Raw genomic sequence first — 21,864 nt, forward strand, 5'->3', positions numbered from 1 at the left:
CCCAGCAGCCAGACTGCAAACCCACTGTGCTATCTCTCAGCTTCTGCCCGCAATCCTGCCGCTCATTTTCCTCGACAACTTCCTCTTGGAACTTAGAGGAACACACTTGCAGAGTGTTTGTGACTCTCCCCTGTCCCCCACAGACTTAGATTTTATTACAACATCCTGGACTCAATACAATCAATGGTCAAAATTGGAAATTTGACTTCCGAATCTCACAAATTGCCAACAACTGCTATCGCTACAGACAAAGGGCCCCTAATTATCTTATACCTGAACAGGCTCTGCTACACTCCCAAAGTCCCTCACCTCTAAAGGCTCTACTTCCCACTCCTAAACACCCTTTACCTCTACGATTTCTTTGCACTCTGCTCTCAAAAAATAACAACATCTGAAGACTATGCTCTAACAGTGGCCTCAGGATTTGCAAATTACTCACTGGGTCTCGTTTAAAATCTATATAACATGCAACAAAATTTGGCTTTAAACTTATGACAAAAGGCTACTAGTTAAAATTCTACACAATGGTATACACATCAGATTCAACTCCTGTTTAAGCTGTGTATGTGTGTGTACATGTATGTGATTTGGATTTAACTCTATGAATGTGTGAAAGTAAGCTGGATTTAACTGTGTGTATATATACATAACTTGGCTCTGACTCTGTACATGTATGTCCATGTAACTTAGATTCAACTACTGTTTAGGAAAACACCATTTAAATAGCAACCACTTGGCTCTCTTCCACCTGGGACCTCATCATGATGTATGTGACCATCAGATCTCTCACAGTCTCTAGATATAATTCTCTCTCTCTCTTTCTCTCTCTCTCTCTCTCTCTCTCTCTCTGTGTGTGTGTGTGTGTGTGTGTGTGTGTGTGTGTGTGTGTGTGTGTGTGTGTGTGTGTGTTCCATATCTAGTGAAAGGGGCTCATCAGTCCACACTCAACAGAAGACTCTGTCACTGTCAGTTCAATTCCTAGAACTGAAATTAAATAATAAATGATGAAGAAAATTTCATTAGAAGGTCCTTTTCCAATTACTATTTGCCTCTCAGATACTCAACACAAGACTTTATTCAAAGCCACTATTGGGATAGATAGATGGGGAAAAAACTGTAGGAAATCACAAATAAACCAGAAGAACTGGGTCACCACATGTTATTGATCTGTGATTATATATGTGTACCTCTCACTGGAGTAGCATAGGCCACTTCTGTACATGCTTTGTAGAACTCAATGGGTCTAAATACGAAGTTTCTTTTGTATGGCATGAATTTTGTGATACGAATCCCAGTGTGTAACCATTAATTGTGAATCCATGTCCTCCTAAATCAATAATTGATGTGTCATTATGGATCATCTAACAAAATCCAGTGACAACATTTCTAAAGGTGTTAATGTAAACAGATTGATGATGTAGTCCTGGGACCAAATTTTCCCAAAATGGCATCATCCCAGGGACATTAATTCCACAAAGTTGAGTGATGTCATGAAACAAGCTGAAATATCCTCATATGTAATTATTGACCAATTTTCATCACATGTACTGTGGAAATCAGATGCAGAACCCCAGGGAAAAGATTGTCAATGTTTTCTCAATAGGTGATGAAACCACTGCCCAAAATAGAAAAGGAATAATGAATTCAAAAGTAACCTCTCCTTTAGCCACATTGATAAAAGCGGGCGGATGTATGTGGGTGTGTATTTGACGTACTGATCTGCATGGCACATCGTAATACTCACTGTTCTGTCTTAGAATAGACAAATATGTTCACTTTGATTTTCCTCTTCTTATTTCTGAATGGTTCTCTTCCAGTGGTCAGTTTTACTCATCCTCTGTGCTATTGGAAAATAAAGCAGAATGAAGACAACAATACAGACTGGCAGACAGGTTGTTCATTCTGCCTTTCAGTTTCACCAGTGCTGGAAGGGACAGAGGATATCAAATACCTTTCCTATACACAGAAAGTGACTTTGTATTTTCCTACTTAAATGTCATCATGAATATTTTATGAGGGGTTATGAGGATTAGAATCAGAGCATTGCCTTGCATCTTCTGCCCTGTTCACCCAATCTGTACACCAAGAAACAACTCCAAATCCTTTTAGGGACTCAATGCTCTCTTACTCCTTTTAATTTGTCTGGAGAGTGCTATGGTTTTACCCCAGTTATGCTCAAATTTATAAGGTTAGAAACTGAGTGAAGAAATATATATAAGATTTATATATGCTCTTCTCAGGTTACATTGCACAATGGCAGGTAAAGTCTTGTCCAAAGAAACACCATTCTACATCACTTAATGCCATTCTAACTGGGTACAAGAAATGGCCACAGAATAGAGTGAGCTGAGGAACTTCCTACACATTGAACGTGCAAGGGTAACTAATAATTGTGGCACTCCTAGCTGCAGAGAGTTTCATATAAATATTCAGTTACTGTCTCGGAAACTCTGTATGTGATCACACTTTGGTTTCTAAAGCTGTATCTAGAAAAAAAAGTAGGAGCCTTGTTCACTGTGAACCTCATAAGTAGACCTGTTTCTGCATACTTTAATTATATAGGCTTTTAAGTACAAAGTACAGTTTTTCATGTTTTCTTTAGATAAAAGAAGGTATGTACAGACTGTGAATCGTATGCTTACATTCTTTGAAAAATGAAGCTATCACAAATAGTGGTGAGGGCTTACAACCCTCATCACTTGCCTGAGTCACAGCTGTCATTTGATAGTTGAAAACAGTTGATAACAGGGGTAAAGGGGTTACTTACTAGCTCATCTTTACCATTATTTAAGAAACATGCATCGTCTCTGTCTAAGTAGTTCATTCTCTGAAGTAATGTTACATTTTTCACCTAAGTTTTTCTTTAATAATTTTTTGAATTATATCTGCTATACACATTTTAATTCTTTTAAATTGCTGATAATTGTTTTCAAACACAGCACTTGAGTCCTACATTTCATGTAATTGATGTTTCATTAATGTTCAGTGTACAGGAGTTGGTGTTTAAGGTTCAGAATTGAAAACCTGAAATGCCTCTTGTGTGATGATGAAATTTTCAATGACAGTTTTTCTGTGTGATAATAAAGAATATTCTAAAACTATTTGTATTAGAAATGGTAGAGGGAAATGCCTATATTTAAGCATAAAGACACCAAAATGGTACAATTTCTAAGTAGGAAACAGATTTATTTAATTCTGAGTGAGTTATTCAGAATGAACATATCTATTTGGTGTTTGTGGGTCAGATCATACAAAATGAGCAGGAAGAAATAAGAGAGTTATCATTCTTCATATAAACGGGAAGATAATTTGATATTATTCTCTTGCAACTGACTTGTTAACCATCTTACTTTCCTAAAATCTCCACAAACATTTTGCATGCATTTCCATTTTATAAACTGCTGTTTTACAAACATGAAACAATAGCACATAAAAATCACTGTGTGATGATAATACTGTGTTAGTGTAATGGGAAAGGTAGTAAAAAGAAGTTTTAGGAGAAAATTTTGTTGGTCAGATAACCAAGTGTGAATATATGTCTGCTGCATGTAAACATAAAATAGCTGAGCAATACTGAGCAGGCAGTAAATGTCATTAATCACAGAACTCCAGATTTGCAGTAGGTGATTCCTTGTGCACTTGAGGACTGTCTAGTCTACAACAAAATATAGTTAAAAACCATGGCATCCATTTTCCACTTATGGCATCAATGAGCATTAACTCTGGCTGTAAGCACAAATAAATGCAGGCATGCATCTTTAACAAAGATCTCCGATGTTTGAATTATAATTAAAACAAATCTTTACAAAATATTTGATGCCTGCAATAAACGAGAAAGTATACAGAACAAGATGAGGATGGACATGAGGGGATATGTTAGCTACATAGCTCACTGAGTATAAAATATTATAAGAAGTCAGTGTTGTTTAGACTATTGTGCACTCATCAGGCATTTATGGCAGACTTAGAAAGAAAATACCATAGACTCAATGCCTCACATATCAGGTGTATTTTTAATTCTTGCTCAATACTTTAAAATTGAAAACATAATCAGGTCTATGGTTTGATCAAAGCCTGTGCCCTTCTCTTTGCTTTCTAACAAATTATTCAAACACCAAAATTAAGAAGGCTGTGGAAGATGTCAATGGCTCACCATTTATATGAGAGATGTACTCTGACGAACTTTTAAAGCTTATGTAATCTTCCAGCATCTTAAGTCATTGCTATCTCATAACAGAGAACATTTGATTCCATCTTTGGGGATGGTTGGTTACACAATCCAGTAGAGGATAGTCCTTGTATTGACTGTACTTGATTACCTGTAGCTGTCTGTCCATGTTAAACACTGATCACTTTTACAGAAAACCATCTGAATACCATAAATTTGCATTGGCCTTAGCTTTTGCCATGGATGAAGTCAACAGGAACACTGAGTTTTTACCCAATAAGTCTTTAGTATTAGACTTCCGATTATATGGTTGTCTGCATGAGTCATACATATCCAGTCTCTTTGAATATATTGATGAAAATGATGAGAATAGAATCGCTAATTATGCGTGTGGTGAAGGGAATGTATGTGATGTGATGCTAACCGGAACAAACTGGAAAATATCTTCCATAATCGTGAAATTCCATGATGTTTATTATCATAAGCAGGTGAGATTTTGTGGGGTGAGTTTGCAAGAAATTCGATCTCCATTCATGCCATTTCCATATGCTAAGAAGAGTGTAGTGAGGAGAATGGCATTATACTTAGGTCAATCTGTGTAGATAACCAAATTGAAGTTACAGTTTCAGAGAGCTTTTGCATCTTCATTTCTTTTTTGAAACACATGTGAGGGAAGAAGTAACAGGTAAAGGGTGTATTAGAATTCTTTGCAGAAAAGTATGCTTAATGAGTACGTAAGGAGTGCATGCAGCCTCATCCTCCTTCATGTGTCGTAGATAATCCACATTACCTTTGGACCCTCCCATCCTATCCTGAATGACCGTGAACAATTTCCCAATCTGTACCAGATGTCTCCCAATGACATTTCTCTAGTCCCAGCCATGGTCTCCCTCATACTTCATTTCAGCTGGAACTGGATTGGGGTCGCAATCTCAGACAATGATCAGGGTACACAATTTCATGCATATTTGAGAAGAGAAATGGAAAAAAACACAATCTGCTTTGCCTTTGTGATTATCATCCCAGAAAAGATGCAGCTATTCATGTCAAGAGCTGAAATGTATTATAACCAAATCATGACATCATCCACAAATGTTGCTATCCTTTATGGTGATACAGACAGTACTCTCCTTGTGAGCATAAAAATGTGGGAATCACTCGGCATACATAAAATATGGATTACTACCTCACACTTGGATGTAACCACAAGTGAGAAAGACCTCAGACTTGATAATGCTTATGGGATTCTATCTTTTGACCATCACCATGCTGAGATTTATGGTTTTAAAAATTTTGTTCAGACATTGAACCCTCACCAATACTCAGAGGAAATCCTGCCAAGGCTGGAGTGGATGAACATTAACTGTGAAGTCTCAGCTTCTAAGTGTAAGACCCTGGAGAACTGCTCGTCCAATGCCTCTTTGGAATGGCTAATGGTAGAGACTGTTGACATGGCCTTTAGTGATAGCACTTATCACGTATACGATTCTGTATATACTGTGGCCCGTGCTTTCCAGGAGATGATTCTTCAGACAATGGACAATGGGAAAGGACCCCGTTCTAACTCCTTGAAGTTAGTGTTTCTTCTATTGGATGATATTTGTTGTCATCAATGTTGTAGTCATTAATGATCTCTCTGATGCCACAATCTAGTGGTTTATGAAATATTCATCCAAATGTAGGTATTTCAGAAAAATTTTCCTTCTGAGAAAGTAAATCTAGGTTTGTATAAATATTTAATTCAAAGGCAATTGAGTTGAAGACACAATTTGTCAATTAAAATTGGTGATTTTCTTGCAGAGCACCTCAATATCACCATGCATGTTCTCCTTCTAGAAATATATCAGTCCTTCCTCCTTAACACTCTCCATGAAAAGAAGATGAGCTTTTGTTCATTAATTGAGAATTTGTGATTATCATTCTTTAGGAATTTTTTTGCAAATGTGCTCAACTGGTTCTGGACCCCCTGTGTGTTCAGAAAACTCACTTGGCACTCTGAAAAATTCCACAGGAAATAATGTTTTTATTCAGTTCAGTACACACATCTTTTCTATATGTGTGAATGGATGATTTCCAATGAATATGGGTGTATGTTTGTATGTTTCTTAGTTTCTGTATGTATGTCTATTGATGTATATATGTGCTTCCTTTATCTGCATATATATCTGTAGAACTGAGCATGAATTTGTATTTTGTCAGTGATATTCTGTATGGGTGTCTGTTTCTGTGTGTACTTTCATGTGTTTTTTGTCTGTTCCTGTGTCTACATGTATCTACCTCTGTGTTTTGTTTGTTTGTTTTTATGGAGATGCTAGGAAATATGTATACCTATGTTTCAGTGTATGTGTGTACCTCTTTGTTTTTGGATTTCAGCATAAACTTTCTTCATCACTGTCTCCCCTACCATTGTTTGTGTCTGGTTATGTGTCCCTGTGTGTACATGCCTGTGAATTTGTGGGTGCTTGTGTAGGTCTGTGTATGCTTTTTCCAGTTTTTGTTTCTGTGTCTGTTTGGCTGCATAAGGCTGTGTGTGTGTGTGTGTGTGTGTGTGTGTGTGTGTGTGTGTGTGTGTGTATACTTGTATGTTCATATGTATGTCTTGCCTTACATGTATACATGTAATGAAATATGTTGCTACATAATTAATGTTATGTGTCTCTTTATGGAAATAATTCTCCCTGTGTGTTATTTGTGTATGTACTTGTGCATATTTAATATTTCTTTTGTGTCTGCATGTATGTCTGTGTTGTATTTGATAGTTACCTCTGAGGAAATTAAAATACTAGGGACATTATTGTAATTTTATTACTCTACTTGCTTTCATTGAGATTTCTCACATTTATACCACAATAAAGTTGTATTTAAGATGAAATTAGAATAAATACTCTGACTTCAAGAAAAGGCACATACCTGTACAATGCTAACTATCTTTCAAATGTACTTGTTTCTTAGTAAAACTCACCTCAATGATCATATTAGGAGCAGAGTTTCTATGAGCCAAAAAGAAAAACTGCAGCCAGAGTATGACATTTTCCAGATTTGGAATTTCCCCAATGGCCTTGGATTTAAGATAAAGATAGGAAAGTTTTGTCCATATTTTCCACGTGGTCAACAGCTCCATTTATATGAAGACATGATAGAGTGGGCTACAGGAAGAAGACAGGTAGATTGGACCAAAATATCAGTTTCATTACAGAGCAATAATGCTTTCAGTTGGGTCCATTTGTCCATCCTGGTAAATTAGAGAAGTAAAATGAATTGCAACATTGGGAAAAAAATTCTACCCTCCTATACTAGGTTTTTCTTTTCACTTTTAAGATGTGACACTTTATTAATTCTTTGAGGATTTCATTTATTAATGCAGATAACTCTTTGTGGTACCAGACCATACTTCTTTTTTAAAAATACAAATATAAACTGGTTGATGTTATATTACCATTGTTTGATATTATTTCCAGTATATTGAGCAACATTCTTCTGTTATCATTCTAATTACTACACTACTCAGTGATTTTCCTTTTGTCTGATGAACCTGTGACACTGACGAGGAAGGAATGAAGCTAATTGTAAGGGAGTAGCATATTTAAAATATGCAAATAATTAATTTTATTACATAATTTGGTTTAAATCTTTTGCAAACTGGTCCTAAATTGCCAACATATCTATTCATGAGTTAACATAACATTATCATGACCCATTGAGATTCCCTATGAATAATAACTTTGTTTTTTGTTTCTTTTTTCTTATGTGGCTCTGTATGTTTTGTCTGCATGTATTTCTATGAAACACTGGCATGTGTGGAGCATATGAATGCCAGAGCAATAATTTTTGTCTCTGAACACTTGAGACAGCTTAGTGCCACAAAGTGGGTTCCAGAAATCAAAATCGATCCTTGTTCATGAATAACAATTTTTACTGACAGATGAGGAATCTCTCCATATTTGAAGCTTATACTGTAAAAGAAATTGATCACTAGAGAAATATTGCTTGACACCATTAATTCTTTTATAGTACATTGAAACAAACAGGGATGCATCTGTTTTGCTTATATGTGTGGGTGAAGCAATGGTTGTAAAGAAACTGTCTTTTAAAATTTATAACTTATGTATTCCATTATGGGCCTTAGGTATAATATAGGTATGAACTCTGGTGTGAGTGATTTTTAAGGCATCTGATTCAAAATACTCAATTACAAATTGCCCTGAATTTTAAGAATTAACTTCATGAAAGTCTTCAAGTATGATCTTAAGGTATCTCAGGGAGCCAAGAAAATATGGAATATACTATTAATATTTATTCTTAGAGTTATGAGGAGAGTTATTCTTAGGGAAAAGGACATATGAGCTCAAGTAGCAACATCTTTGCTGTATATCTATTCAAAGTGAAGCAATGAAATTTCCTAGGTGCTGAAGCCTCAGTTCAGCATGCCAAAAATATCTACTGAAGAAATACATGAGGTAAAAAACAAACCAATTATTGCTCTAAACTTAGATATGAACATTTCAATGAATTAAAATATGAAGACATCAAAACAACACAACTCCAAATGATATAGTCATAGGCTTTATTGATATTATGTTCAATGACATACTAAAGAAAGAATTCAAAATGATACTGAAAATCAAACAGGACACGGATCACCTCCTTAAGAATAAAATCAGATCACAAAAGCATGCATGTAACAAAAAACTGATAGAGCATACTACATACACAAAACATACAAAATAATGGAAAAAAATCAAATTACATCCCAAAATACAGTGGGACATGTGGCCAACCTGAGACAGGAGGCAATTAAATACAAAACACGTAATATCAGAAAAGAAACTTGACCTGGAATATTTTGATTATAAAGCAAGAAAAATTGAAGGCTGTAGGAGAGAAGTACATTTCATAGAAACCCCTTCTGGATAACAGCATATTCCTTCCTAAACTCTCTTAAAAGGGGAGTGAATCAGCGATGCAATTCAAGCTGTTAGATTCATATTTGCCAACCCCAGTTACTATACCAACACACTTTTCCTTTATAATGGAAGGAGATTATGGTGCCTATACTTAGGTATCAAGTTAACTATATCTGGAATTTACTAAAGTACAAAACATTGGACACACTTGTGAAGTATTTTGCCTTCATTAGAAGTAGCAGTATACACCTGTGATCCAGATCTTTGATATCGCAAGACATGATTTATGCAGTACAATGGTGGCAATGCCTTCATTCCCAGAACAACAGAGGCAGAGGCAGAGGCAGAGGCAGAGGCAGAGGCAGAGGCAGAGGAAGAGGCAGGAAGATTTCTGAGTTTTAACCCAGTCTTTTCTACAGAGTAAGTCTACAGAGTAAGTTCCAGGACAGGTAGAGCTATGAAGAGAAACCTTGTCTCATGTATTAATTGACGCCTTTAGATCAGGGAAAAGTTGCATTTTTTTTTATCATGTTCCTAAGTTTGGAATTACAATTCAAATCAGTTAATACTGGAAAACCCACCTCTTTTCTGGGCTACACCAACTGCTGGAATCCTACATAAGGACATTGGCTCTTTGTCGATTTGCTCTCACATTTCAAACAAGTTCATTCCCTCACAGTCATTTGAACCTACTTCTTTGGATTTCCACTGTATACTAGAGATCAGTTGAAAAATTCAGCATCATGGACTGAGGTGTTTCTGGTTTCTTTGAATCGCCATTCATATCTATCGAATGTTTGATTATCTAGACCACAAAACATAATACATACTAATAAATGGTGTGTGTATATACAAGTATGTGTGCATGTATATATGTATGTATGTATGTATGTATGTATGTATATGTATATATGAGAGACAGAGCAACAGATTCAGAATCATTGAGTAAATTCTGTTTCTCTAGTGAACCCCAATTAATACCTAGACAGAACAATGCTCAAAATGAACACAAATTAGAGGAATTTATAACCACTCAGACAGTACTATGTAAGAAACTTGAAGAACTCCTACATAATGAAAAGAAGATAAATACTATTGGTCAGGAAATTCAAAGACAACAGTAGAACAGTACACAGAAAAACAACTTTTAGAGAGGTATCAAATATCGCAATAGCAAAAATCAAACATACTCAGCAAATAGCTCTCAATAACTATTCCATGTTAATCATCATATAATCTAATGAAAAATAAGCTAATATCAAGATTGGTTGTAAAACCAACAGTCATTTTTCCTTCCAAATACAAACCTCACTTACAAACTTGAAGTGATCCCTTCTATAAATATGGAGGAAAATAATTTTCAGGAGATGTAACATTATAAAGAAAAAAATTACAGACTAATCACTATGATGGACATTGATGGTAGAAATTATTGCATAAACACTGAGTAGTATAAGTCATCAACAAAACAGAAAGAATCATCCCTGTGGCAAAGGTGACTTTCTTCCGGGGTACAACTGTCATTCAACACATACAGATCACTAAAGTAAATATGTCACATAAATAGACTCTAGAATAGATCTACATGAAATACAAATATATTAGAACAGGCTCTTAACAAAGTTCAGCATCCATTCTGAGTTAAAATTTAAAACAAACAAAAGCCTGATAAAATATTAAGAATACATCTTAATAAGGGTTTTGTTTTAAAAATTAATACATTTATTCAAGTTCAATGGCATTAAAAAGTATTTTAGGACAATGCTTGACATTGTACTACATGTAAAGGAACCCAAAGAATTTCTTTAAAACCGTAGGTGATAACAGGTATATGTGGTGGTCCATATCTTTAATCCACACTCTTGGGAGTCAGAGTCAGGTAAATTTCTGTCAGTTCATCACCAGTCTGTCATACCTAGCAAGTCCAAGTAAGCTACAGTTGCATCGCAAGAACTGGCCTCAAAATAAATTACCAGAAAATGAGCAAGTATGTACTTTTTGTCCACTCTTTTTCAAAATATTCCTTAATATTTTAGAAAGCTTTCAGAAAGGAATGGTAAATATAAGATACAGAAAAGAAGGGAAGAAATGTGTCCAGAAATAGCACACACTTTCAAACTCAGCATGCAGAGTGTAGGAGATGCAGATCTCAGTGATAAAGAAGTCAGACTAGGATATATAGGGAATTGAGGTCTACCAGCACTACAGTGCGGAACTTCTTTCAGGAAACCTGCAAAAAGGAAAATATCTATATAGCCATATTGTGGAGAATGCAGAAGAACCCAGGCATAGGACATATCATGGTTTTGGCACAGATATCACTATTAAACAAAGAATGGAAAGGGAGCATGCAATAACCAGCATTTTTCTGAAGCAACATATAGATCTCTATCACTATGTTTTTGGTGATGCAAATATTTTCTTATTTTAACCTTGAAGAAATCTATTAATCAACATTATCAATCTAAATTTTTTTAGATCCCCCAGTATTTGCAGCCTTTCTAAAGCATTTTCATCTCAGCACACACTCCAACTTCCAGCTCAATACAAACCAACTTAGCACTTTATCACCACAAATGCACAAGTTCTGCTTATTTAGCTGTTGTTTACTTTGACTTTGTCATGATTTGCAGTGTTATTTTGTTGCATTTCATTTGTTCTTTCTGAGATTTGACGAGTCATTTACTCCACCTTGGATGTCCATTAGTCCTCACTAAGCTATTGCTATAATTAAACATTAATGCAATTGCTGTAATTAAACCATTAATGCAATGAAGAGAAATGGTCAACTTGACTCATGGGTTACAGTCAACAGGAGATAAGACAGGTATCTGGATACTGCACCAAAAGCACAGACACTGAAGGAACACTGCTTACTGGGTTGCTCTGCTTGATTTCTGAAATACAGCCTTGGCCACAATGGGTAGGACACTCCTATTGCAAGTACCAATTAATAAAAATTTTACAGATATGATGACAGGCTACTATAATGAAGAGATATTTTTACTTAAGGATCATTCTAACTTTTTAATGTGCTTTGTGTCAAGTTGATGAACATGATTAGAAAACTCAGTTTACAAACTCCATAGTGTCTCCCCACAGCAAACAGCCCATTATTCTTTTTAATTACTAGTATTTTGAAGCTCATAACTTCACATTAATCTGTTTACACACATTCATATATGGCATTAAATAATATACTAAGTGAAATATGCTCACTCATTGGTATATAAAAGAAGCTTATTGATGTTTCAATGACCTAGTACAATACAGTTATGGAAGGAGTAGTTACAGTTCACAAAATCAGCATGTGTTTAATTTCCCTCAGATGCCGCTCTCCGTGTGCAGTGCTGATTGTGGTCCTGGATTCAGAAAACCACAGCAGCAGGGAATGGCACCCTGCTGTTTTGATTGCAGCCAATGCCCAGAAAATGAAGTTTCTAATGAGACAAGTGAGTGTTTCCTGATGAGAAAAATCTTTCACTTTGATCATCTTCTCCAGCCCACATGGGGAAGATCAGAGAGCCTAAAAGTTCATAGTACTTATAAATATATCACTATCCTAAGTTAGTTATTACTGGGATGTGATCATTAACCATGTCCCTTTACATATATGCATAATGCTGTATGAGGTATGCTGGCAAACATCCTTTGAGGCAGGCAGATCTCTGTGAGTTCAAGACCAGCCTGGTCGACAAGAGCTATTCCAGGACAGCCTCCAAAGCCAAAGAGAAACCCTGTCTCAAAAAAAGAAAAGAAATTTCCCTATTAAGATCATGCTGAATTCTTACTAGTAGGTGTGGCCATGTTGGAGAAGGCATGGTTTTGTAAGAGGAAGTATATCACTTGCAGGAAGAATTTTAGGTCTGGGTATGCTCTAGCTACACCCAGTGGGTCATTTTACTTCCTGTTGCCTGTGGATCTAAGATGTATATATAATTCTAAGCATCTTCTACAGCAACAGGCCTACTTGAATACCACCATGTCCGAAGATGAATATAATGGACAGAGCCAAAATAAAATGGACAGTCTTCAATTAAGTGTTTTTCTTCAGAAAAGTTGCCATGGTGATGGCTTCTCTTTACAGCAATAGAAACCTTAATATAGTTACTTTTTTTATATTTCAATCCAGAAATTCTTTATGTAGACCTGGCTGTCTTGGGACTATCTCTGTAGACCAGGATGACTTGAATTTACCAAGATCTGTCTGCTTCTACCTCCCAAATGCTAGGATTTACTGCATGTGCCACCACTGCCCAAGTAACCATTAGATGGTTAAAGTTAAACACAAAGGTCTATTCCGTTATTTGGCTACCTCCTCCTCCTGAGCCTGACTATCAAGAACAGCTATTAGTGTATTCAAGTCCAGCTAGCAAAAAAACAAAAACAAAACAAAACAAAAACTGGGTCTGTCCCAATTAAAGTGACAACTAAATTAAACATTTTATCCTAATATGGGGTTCTCCCAGGCAGGGAGGAGCTCCCTGTGCCCCAAATCTGCTAGCACCCCCCTCTTCCATTCCACCGAACGACCGAGGAACTAGGAACTAGTGAGGAGACTACCAGCGTCGAGATCATCTAGAGTTGTGGACATTGAATTCCTAGCCCCCACACACCACTGGGCCACAAGAGGAGATAGAGAGAACCCACCTGTACCCACTAAAAGAAGATATGGGGAGAAGACAGAATAAGATTTCACTCAACAACAGAAAGACCAATATGACACCACCAGAATCTAGGGACTCCACTCCAGCAAGAGCTGAAAAGCCCAACACAGAGCATGAAGATGAGATGGACCTCAAAAATTATCTCAGCAAGTTGATAGAGACCTTTAAAGAGGAAACAAGAAAATCCCTTAAAGAAATAGAAGAGAAAGCAAACAAAAAATTAAATGAATTGGAGGAAAAGACAAACCAAAAAATTCAAGAAATAAATAAATCTCTTAAAGAATCTAAAGAAAGCCAAGAAAAAACATCCAAGCAAGTGAAGGAAGCTCTTGAAATAATTCAAAGCGTGAAAGCTGAAATACACACAATAAAGAAAACACAGAATGAGACCATGTTGGAAATGGAAAGGTTGGATAAATGATCAGGAACTAAAGATGTAACTATATCCAACAGGATTCAAGAGATGGAAGAGAGAATCTCAGCTACTGAAGACTCGCTAGAGGATATACATTCATCAACCAAAGAGAACCTCAAGTCCAACAAATCCCTAACACAAAATATCCAGGAAATATGGGGCACCGTAAAAAGGCCAAACCTAAGAATAATAGGTGTAGAAGAAGGTGAAGAAACACTGCTCAAAGGTACAGAAAACATATTCAACAAAATCATAGAAGAAAACTTCCCCAACCTACAGAAGGATATGCCTATGAAAGTACAAGAAGCTTACAGGACACCAAACAGACTGGACCACAAAAAGAAGTCGCCCTGACACATAATAATCAAAACACCAAATCTACAGAATAAAGAGAAAATATTAAGAGCAGCAAAGGAAAAAGGCCAAGTAACATATAAAGGCAAACCAATCAGAATCACACCCGACTTCTCAATGGAAACTCTGAAAGCCAGAAGGTCTTGGATAGATACCCTACAAGCACTAAGGGAGCATGGATGTCAACCCAGACTACTGTACCCAGCAAAACTTTCAATCACTATAGATGGAGAAAACAAGATATTCCACGACAAAAACAGATTTAAACAATACATATCAACAAATCCAGCACTACAGAAGGCTCTGGAAGGAAAATTTCAACTCAACGAACATAACTACACTCACAAAAACACTGGCAGTAGTTAATCTAATTTCACCAAACACAAACAGAAACAGGAGGGCAAAATCCACACGCAATGATACCACCAACAATAAATCCAAAACAAAGAAGAACCAATGAACAATGGACATTAATATCCCTAAATGTCAGTGGTCTTAACTTACCCATAAAAAGATACAGGCTAACAGAATGGATAGGAAGACAGAATCCATCCTTCTGCTGTTTACAAGAAACACACCTCAACTTCAAAGACAGGAGATACCTCAGAGTAAAAGGATGGGAAAAATTTTTCCAATCAAATGGGCTCAAGAAGCAAGCTGGGGTAGCAATCCTAATATCTAACAAATTAGACTTTAAACTGAAAGCAATCAAAAGAGATAAAGAAGGGCATTTCATACTCATCACAGGAAAAGTCCATCAAGATGAAGTCTCAATCCTGAACATCTATGCCCCTAATACGAAAGTACCCACTTTTGTAAAAGAAACATTACTAAAGCTCAAACCACACATAAAACCACACACACTTATAGTAGGAGACTTAACACCCCCCTTACACCATTGGACAGAACTACTAGATAGAAACTTAACAAAGAAACAAAGGATCTGAAAGAAGTTATGACACAACAGTGTTTAACAGATATCTATAGAACATTCCATCCAAACACAAAAGAATATACCTTCTTCTCAGCGCCACATGGAACCTTCTCAAAAACTGACCACATAGTTGGCAGCAATGCTAACCTCCACAGGTACAAAAGTATTGAAATAACCCCCTGTATCTTATCAGACCACCATGCATTAAAGCTAGAATTCAACAGCAATACGAATTGCAGAAAACCTACATTTGTGTGGAAAATGAATAACTCCCAATTGCACCATTCCTGGGTTGAGGAAGAAATTAAAAAAGAAATTAAAGACTTCCTAGAATTTAATGAGAATGTAGACACAACATACCCGAACTTATGGGACACCCTGAAAGCAGTGCTAAGAGGGAAGTTCATAGCACTAAGTGCTCACATGAAGAAACTGGAGGAAAGTCACATTAGAGAATTGACAGAACAACTGAAAGCTTTAGAGCAAGAGGAAGCAAACACACCAAGGAGGAGTAGATGCCAGGAAATAATCAACCTGAGAGCCAAATCAACAAAGTAGAAACTAGGAAAACAGTACAAAGAATCAATGAAACAAAGAGTTGGTTCTTTGAGAAGATCAACAAGATAGACAAACCTCTAGCCAAACTAACCAAAAGGCAGAGAGAGAGCATGCTAATTAACAAAATCAGAAATGAAAAGGGAGATATAACAACGGACACTGAGGAAATCCAGAGAATCTTTAGGTCATACTTTGAAAACCTGTATTCCACAAAATTGGAAAATCTAAAGGAAATGGACAACTTTCTGGATAAATATCACTTACCAAAATTAAATCAAGATCAGATAAACAGTTTAAATCGAGCTATAACCCCTAATGAGATAGAAGCAGTAATCAAAAGCCTCCCAACCAAAAAAAGCCCAGGGACAGATGGCTTCACTGCAGAATTCTACCAGAAATTCAAAAAGAGCTAATTCCAGTACTCCTCAAACTGTTCCACACAATAGAAGCAGATGGGATATTGCCAAACTCTTTTTACGAGGCTACAATCACTTTGATACCCAAGCCACACAAAGATATGACTAAGAAAGAGAACTACAGACCAATATCCCTCATGAACATCGATGCTAAAATATTCAATAAAATATTGGCCAACCGAATCCAAGAACATATCAGAAAAATCATCCACCCTGATCAAGTAGGCTTTATCCCAGGGATGCAAGGATGGTTCAACATACGAAAATCCATCAATGTAATCCTCCATATAAACAAACTCAAAAAGAAAAAACACATGATTATCTCACTAGATGCTGAAAAAGCCTTTGACAAAATCCAACATCCCTTCATGATAAAGATCTTGGAGAGAACAGGAATAACAGGAACATATCTAAACATGATAAACGCAATATACACCAAACCAATAGCCAACATCAAAGTAAATGGAGAGAAACTCAAAGCGTTTCCTCTAAAATCAGGAACAAGACAAGGCTGTCCACTCTCTCCATATCTCTTCAATATTGTACTTGAAGTTCTGGCTATAGCAATAAGACAAGAAAAGGGGATCAAAGGGATACAAATTGGAAAGGATGAAGTAAAACTTTCACTATTTGCAGACGACATGATAGTCTACATTAGTGACCCGAAAAACTCTACCAGGGAACTCCTATGGCTGATAAACACCTTCAGCAAGGTAGCAGGATACAAAATTAACTCAAAAAAATCAGTAGCCCTACTATATACAGATGATAAATCCAATGAGAAAGAAATTAGGGAAACATCACCTTTCACAATATCCACAAGCAACATAAAATATCTTGGGGTAACACTAACCAAAAAAAGTAAAAGATCTGTACAATAAGAACTTTGAGACTTTAAAGAAAGAAATTAAAGAAGATACCAGAAAATGGAAAGATCTCCCATGCTCTTGGATAGGTAGAATTAACATAGTAAAAATGGCAATCCTGCCAAAAGCAATCTACAGATTCAATGCAATCCCCATCAAAATCCCAACACAGTTTTTCACAGACATTGAAAGAACAATACTCAACTTTATATGGAAAAATAAAAAGCCCAGGATAGCCAAAACAACTCTTTACAATAAAGGATCTTCTGGAGGCATCACCATCCCCGACTTCAAGCTCTACTATAGAGCCATAGTTCTGAAAACAGCTTGGTATTGGCACAAAAATAGACTGATAGACCAATGGAATCGAATTGAAAACCCTGATATCGACCCACGCACCTATGGATACCTTATTTTTGACAAAGGTGCTAAATCTATACAATGGAAAAAAGATAGCATCTTCAACAAATGGTGCTGGTACAATTGGATTCGGACATGCAGAAAATTGCAGATAGATCCATACCTGTCACCATGCACAAAACTTAAGTGCAAATGGATCAAAGATCTCAGCATAAATCCAGACACACTGAATCTTTTAGAAGAGAAAGTGGGAATTACCCTTGAACAAATTGGCACAGGAGACCACTTCCTGAACATTACGCCAGTAGCACAGACACTGAGGTCTGCAATTAATAAATGGGACCTCCTGAAACTGAGAAGCTTCTGCAAGGCAAAGGAAACAGTCAGTAGGATAAAACGACCACCCACAGAATGGGAAAAGATCTTCACCGATCCCACATCTGACAGAGGACTGATTTCCAAAATATATAAGGAGCTCAAGAAGCTAGCCACCAAAACACCAAACAATGAAATTAAAAAGTGGGGTGCAGAACTAAATAGGGAATTCTCAACAGAGGAATCTGAAATGGCTGAAAGACACTTAACAAAGTGCTCAAAATCATTGGCCATCAGGAAATGCAACTCAAAACAACTCTGAGATACCATCTCACGCCTGTCAGAATGGCTAAAATAAAAAATACCAATGACAACCTATGCTGGAGAGGATGTGGAGAAAAAGGAACACTCCTCCATTGCTGGTGGGAGTGAGAACTTGTAAGACCACTCTGGAAATCTGTATGGCGGTTGCTCAGAAAAATGGGAATTAGTCTACCTCAAGATCCAGCCATTCCTCTCTTGGGTATATACCCAAATAGGGCATGCACTTACAACAAGGACATATGTTCAACCATGTTCATAGCACCATTGTTTGTAATAGCCAGAACCTGGAAGCAACCTAGATGCCCCTCTACTGAAGAATGGATTGAGAAAATGTGGCACATTTATACAATGGAGTACTACTCAGCAGAAAAAAGCAACGGAATCTTGAAATTCGCAGGCAAATGGATGGAACTAGAGGAAACCATCCTGAGTGAGGTAACCCAGTCACAAAAAGACAAACATGGTATGTACTCACTGATATATAAATTTTAGACATAGAGCAAAAGATTACCAGTCTATAATGCTCTTCACCAAAGAAACTAGGAAACATGAAGGACTCTAAGGGATAAATGGTCCCCAGGAATGGAAGTGGCATGAACTCCCAAACTAATTGGGGGCATGAGGGTGGGGGAGAGGGAGCTGCTACAATAAGAGCAAGAGAAGAGGAGAAGAGGAGAGGAAATGGAGGGGCAGAAACATTGAGTTGGGGGAAGAATAGAGGAAAGAGAGCAGGATGAGAGATATGATATCAGAGGGAGCCACTATAGGCCCGAGAAGAGATCTGGAACCAGGGAGATCTCCAGAGACCTACAAGGATGACACAATCTGACAATCCAGGCAACGGTGGAGAGGATAACCTAGAAACCCTCCCCCTAAAATGAGATTGATGACTTCTCTTTATGCCATCCTAGAGCCCTCATCCAGTGGCTGATGGAAGCAGAGACAGACATCCACAGATATACAATGAGCCGAAATCGGGAATTTAGTTGAAGAGAGGGAGGAATGAAGAACAAGGGGTCTGTACCAGGTTGGAGAAACCCACAGGAACAGTTGACCTGAACAAGGGAGAGCACATCGACACCAGATGCTGTCCAGGAGGCCCGTACAAGACTGATCCAGACCCCTGAACATGGATGTCAATAAGGAGGCCTTTGCACTCCAGGGAGCCTCTGGTGGTGGATTAGTATTTTTTCCTGGTGCAAGAAGGGACTTTGAGAGCCCATCCCACATGAAGGGTTACACTCTGGCCCTGGACACATGGGGAAGGGCCCAGGACCAGCATAGGAAGACTTGGTGGACTTTGCAGAGCCCCCGTTGAGGGCCCTACCCTGCCTGGGGAGTGGTGGGTGGATGGTGTGGGGGGGTGGGCTGCGGGGGGGGAGGAGGGATCGGGGTGAGGGGGGGAGAGGGAGAAGGGACTTGAAATAAGCTTGTTCCCTAACTAGAACTAAAAAATAATAAAAAAGAAACATTTAGTGAGAGACTAAAATGATTGTTGGGTTTCATTACACATAAAAATAATGAGCATTGTAAAAGGCAAGCATTGCTTTGCAGCAAATATTTCAACAGCATTCTCATAAAAAAACAATCATTGCAATGCCTTTGCAACACCATTGAAATATCCTTTTAGTAAAAATGATGAAAATGCACTACTCATTGCTTCCTTTCTTCCCCAGATGTATATCAGTGTGTGATGTGTCCAGAAGACATGTATGCCAATGCAGATCACAGCCAGTGTTTTCACAAAGTTGTGGTATTTCTGAACTATGATGAGCCCTTGGGGATGACTCTAGCCTTAATGGCCTTGTGCTTCTCCACTTTTACGTCTGTGATACTTGGGGTCTTTGTGAAACACCGTGATACTCTCATTGTGAAGGCCAATAACCGTAATCTCATCTACACCTGCTTATCTCACTCATCTTTTGTTTCCTGTGTCCCATGCTCTTTATAGGCCATCCCAATGTAGCTACATGCATCCTGCAGCAAATCACTTTTGGACTGGTATTCACGGTGGCCGTTTCCACTGTTTTGGCCAAAACAGTTACTGTGCTTATGGCTTTCAAAGTCACAGCCCCTGGAAAAAGAATGAGGTACTTCCTCATTTCAGGGGCAGCCAATTATATCGTTGTCATTTGTACCCTCTTCCAAATTTTCCTCTTTTTAATCTGGCTTGGATTTTCTCCTCCATCTATTGACACTGATGCACACACTGAACATGGCCAAATCATCATCGTGTGTGACAAGGGATCAGTCACAGCATTCTACTGTGTCTTGGGATACCATGGCATCCTTGCCTTTGGAACATTCCTTTTGGCTTTCTTGGCAAGGAATCTTCCTGACACATTCAATGAAGCCAAGTTTCTGACATTCAGCATGCTGTTGTTCTGCAGTGTCTGGATCACTTTCCTCCCTGTCTACCATAGCACCAAGGGCAAGGTCATGGTGGCTGTGGAGGTCTTGTCTATCTTGGCCTCCAGTGCAGGATTGCTGGGATGCATCTTTGTCCCCAAGTGCTACATAATTTTGTTAAGACCAGAGAGAAATTCTCTTCAAAAGTTAAAGGAGAAAACATCTTTGTGACCCAACAATTTCTAACCTGAAACTGACACCTGTAGGGTTGGTACAGACACACCTATTATGATGCAATGCAAGATATATGCATTACCTAGTGTCTCTCACTGTTCCTTCTAATGATGATCCCTAGAATTATCATATATACCACTTTTCTGGATTTTGTCTCCTATAATCTTCCACACAACCACTTATTTTTCAAGACCTCAATATTTGTCATTAATTCCTACTAGAAGTCATCCCCTCTTCTCATATTCAGTATGATTTGTAATAAATTATGTTCTTCTTTTGATGTCTGAGTGAATGTGTTACTCTGATAGACCTCAATTACCGAGACTAAGCAATGTGTGGTGTTTTCATAATTCCCTCCCCACTGCCTGCCTTCTTTCCCAGATCCACTATGCCTCCATCACGCCTTAAAAAACCATACTCTAGGTGACAATCTTACACATGGCAAAACAATATATAGTAAAACAAGGCAAAAGAATATTTTTTAAAACAATTTCTGGGCAATTTGATTTTCCTCATTAGTGAATTGTAGGTCTAGATCTGCATACCATTTTAAAATTAAATTACTATTTGCTCATACATAGACTCTTGATGTCTTCTTATGTTTTCAGTATTGGCCTTCTATCAGATCTGGAGTTGGAAAAATACCTTAGGTTGCTTCTTTGTCTCAAAGATAGTGTATTTTGCTTAGAGGTACTTCAAAGTTTCATGAGGGCCTATTTCTTACTTCTTGATCCTATTGTGTATAATAATGGTGATCTTTTCAGAAATTCTTCTCTCATTCAAACGACATTAAGGCTTCTCCCTATTGTCACTTCTGCCTAGTTTAGTTTACCTGGTTTAAAGTTCAGTCCTTTGATTGATTTGGTCTTGAAGTTTTGGAGGGTAATCAGCATGGATCTACTTACATTCTTCTCTATGCAAACATCCACTAAAGCCAGCACTATGAGTTGAAGATGCCATATATTTCCAACTTTGACTCTCTGCCTTCTCTATCAGAATA

At 37.5% G+C, this 21,864-nt stretch overlaps 1 protein-coding gene across 1 annotated transcript; it reads left to right on the forward strand.

The window, feature by feature from the left end:
* Positions 1–1,768: 1,768 nt before the first annotated feature.
* LOC100769073 (vomeronasal type-2 receptor 116) lies at positions 1,769–20,861 on the forward strand. The gene is given in 8 exon segments (XM_027433900.1): positions 1,769–1,892; positions 2,603–2,612; positions 4,362–4,656; positions 4,945–5,743; positions 7,105–7,331; positions 12,401–12,524; positions 19,958–20,179; positions 20,182–20,861. Coding segments are annotated over 8 exon segments (2,481 nt in total).
* The last annotated feature ends 1,003 nt before the right edge of the window (positions 20,862–21,864 follow it).

The sequence above is a fragment of the Cricetulus griseus genome, chromosome 9 (genome assembly GCF_003668045.3).
Source record: "Cricetulus griseus strain 17A/GY chromosome 9, alternate assembly CriGri-PICRH-1.0, whole genome shotgun sequence".
NCBI lineage: Eukaryota > Metazoa > Chordata > Mammalia > Rodentia > Cricetidae > Cricetulus > Cricetulus griseus.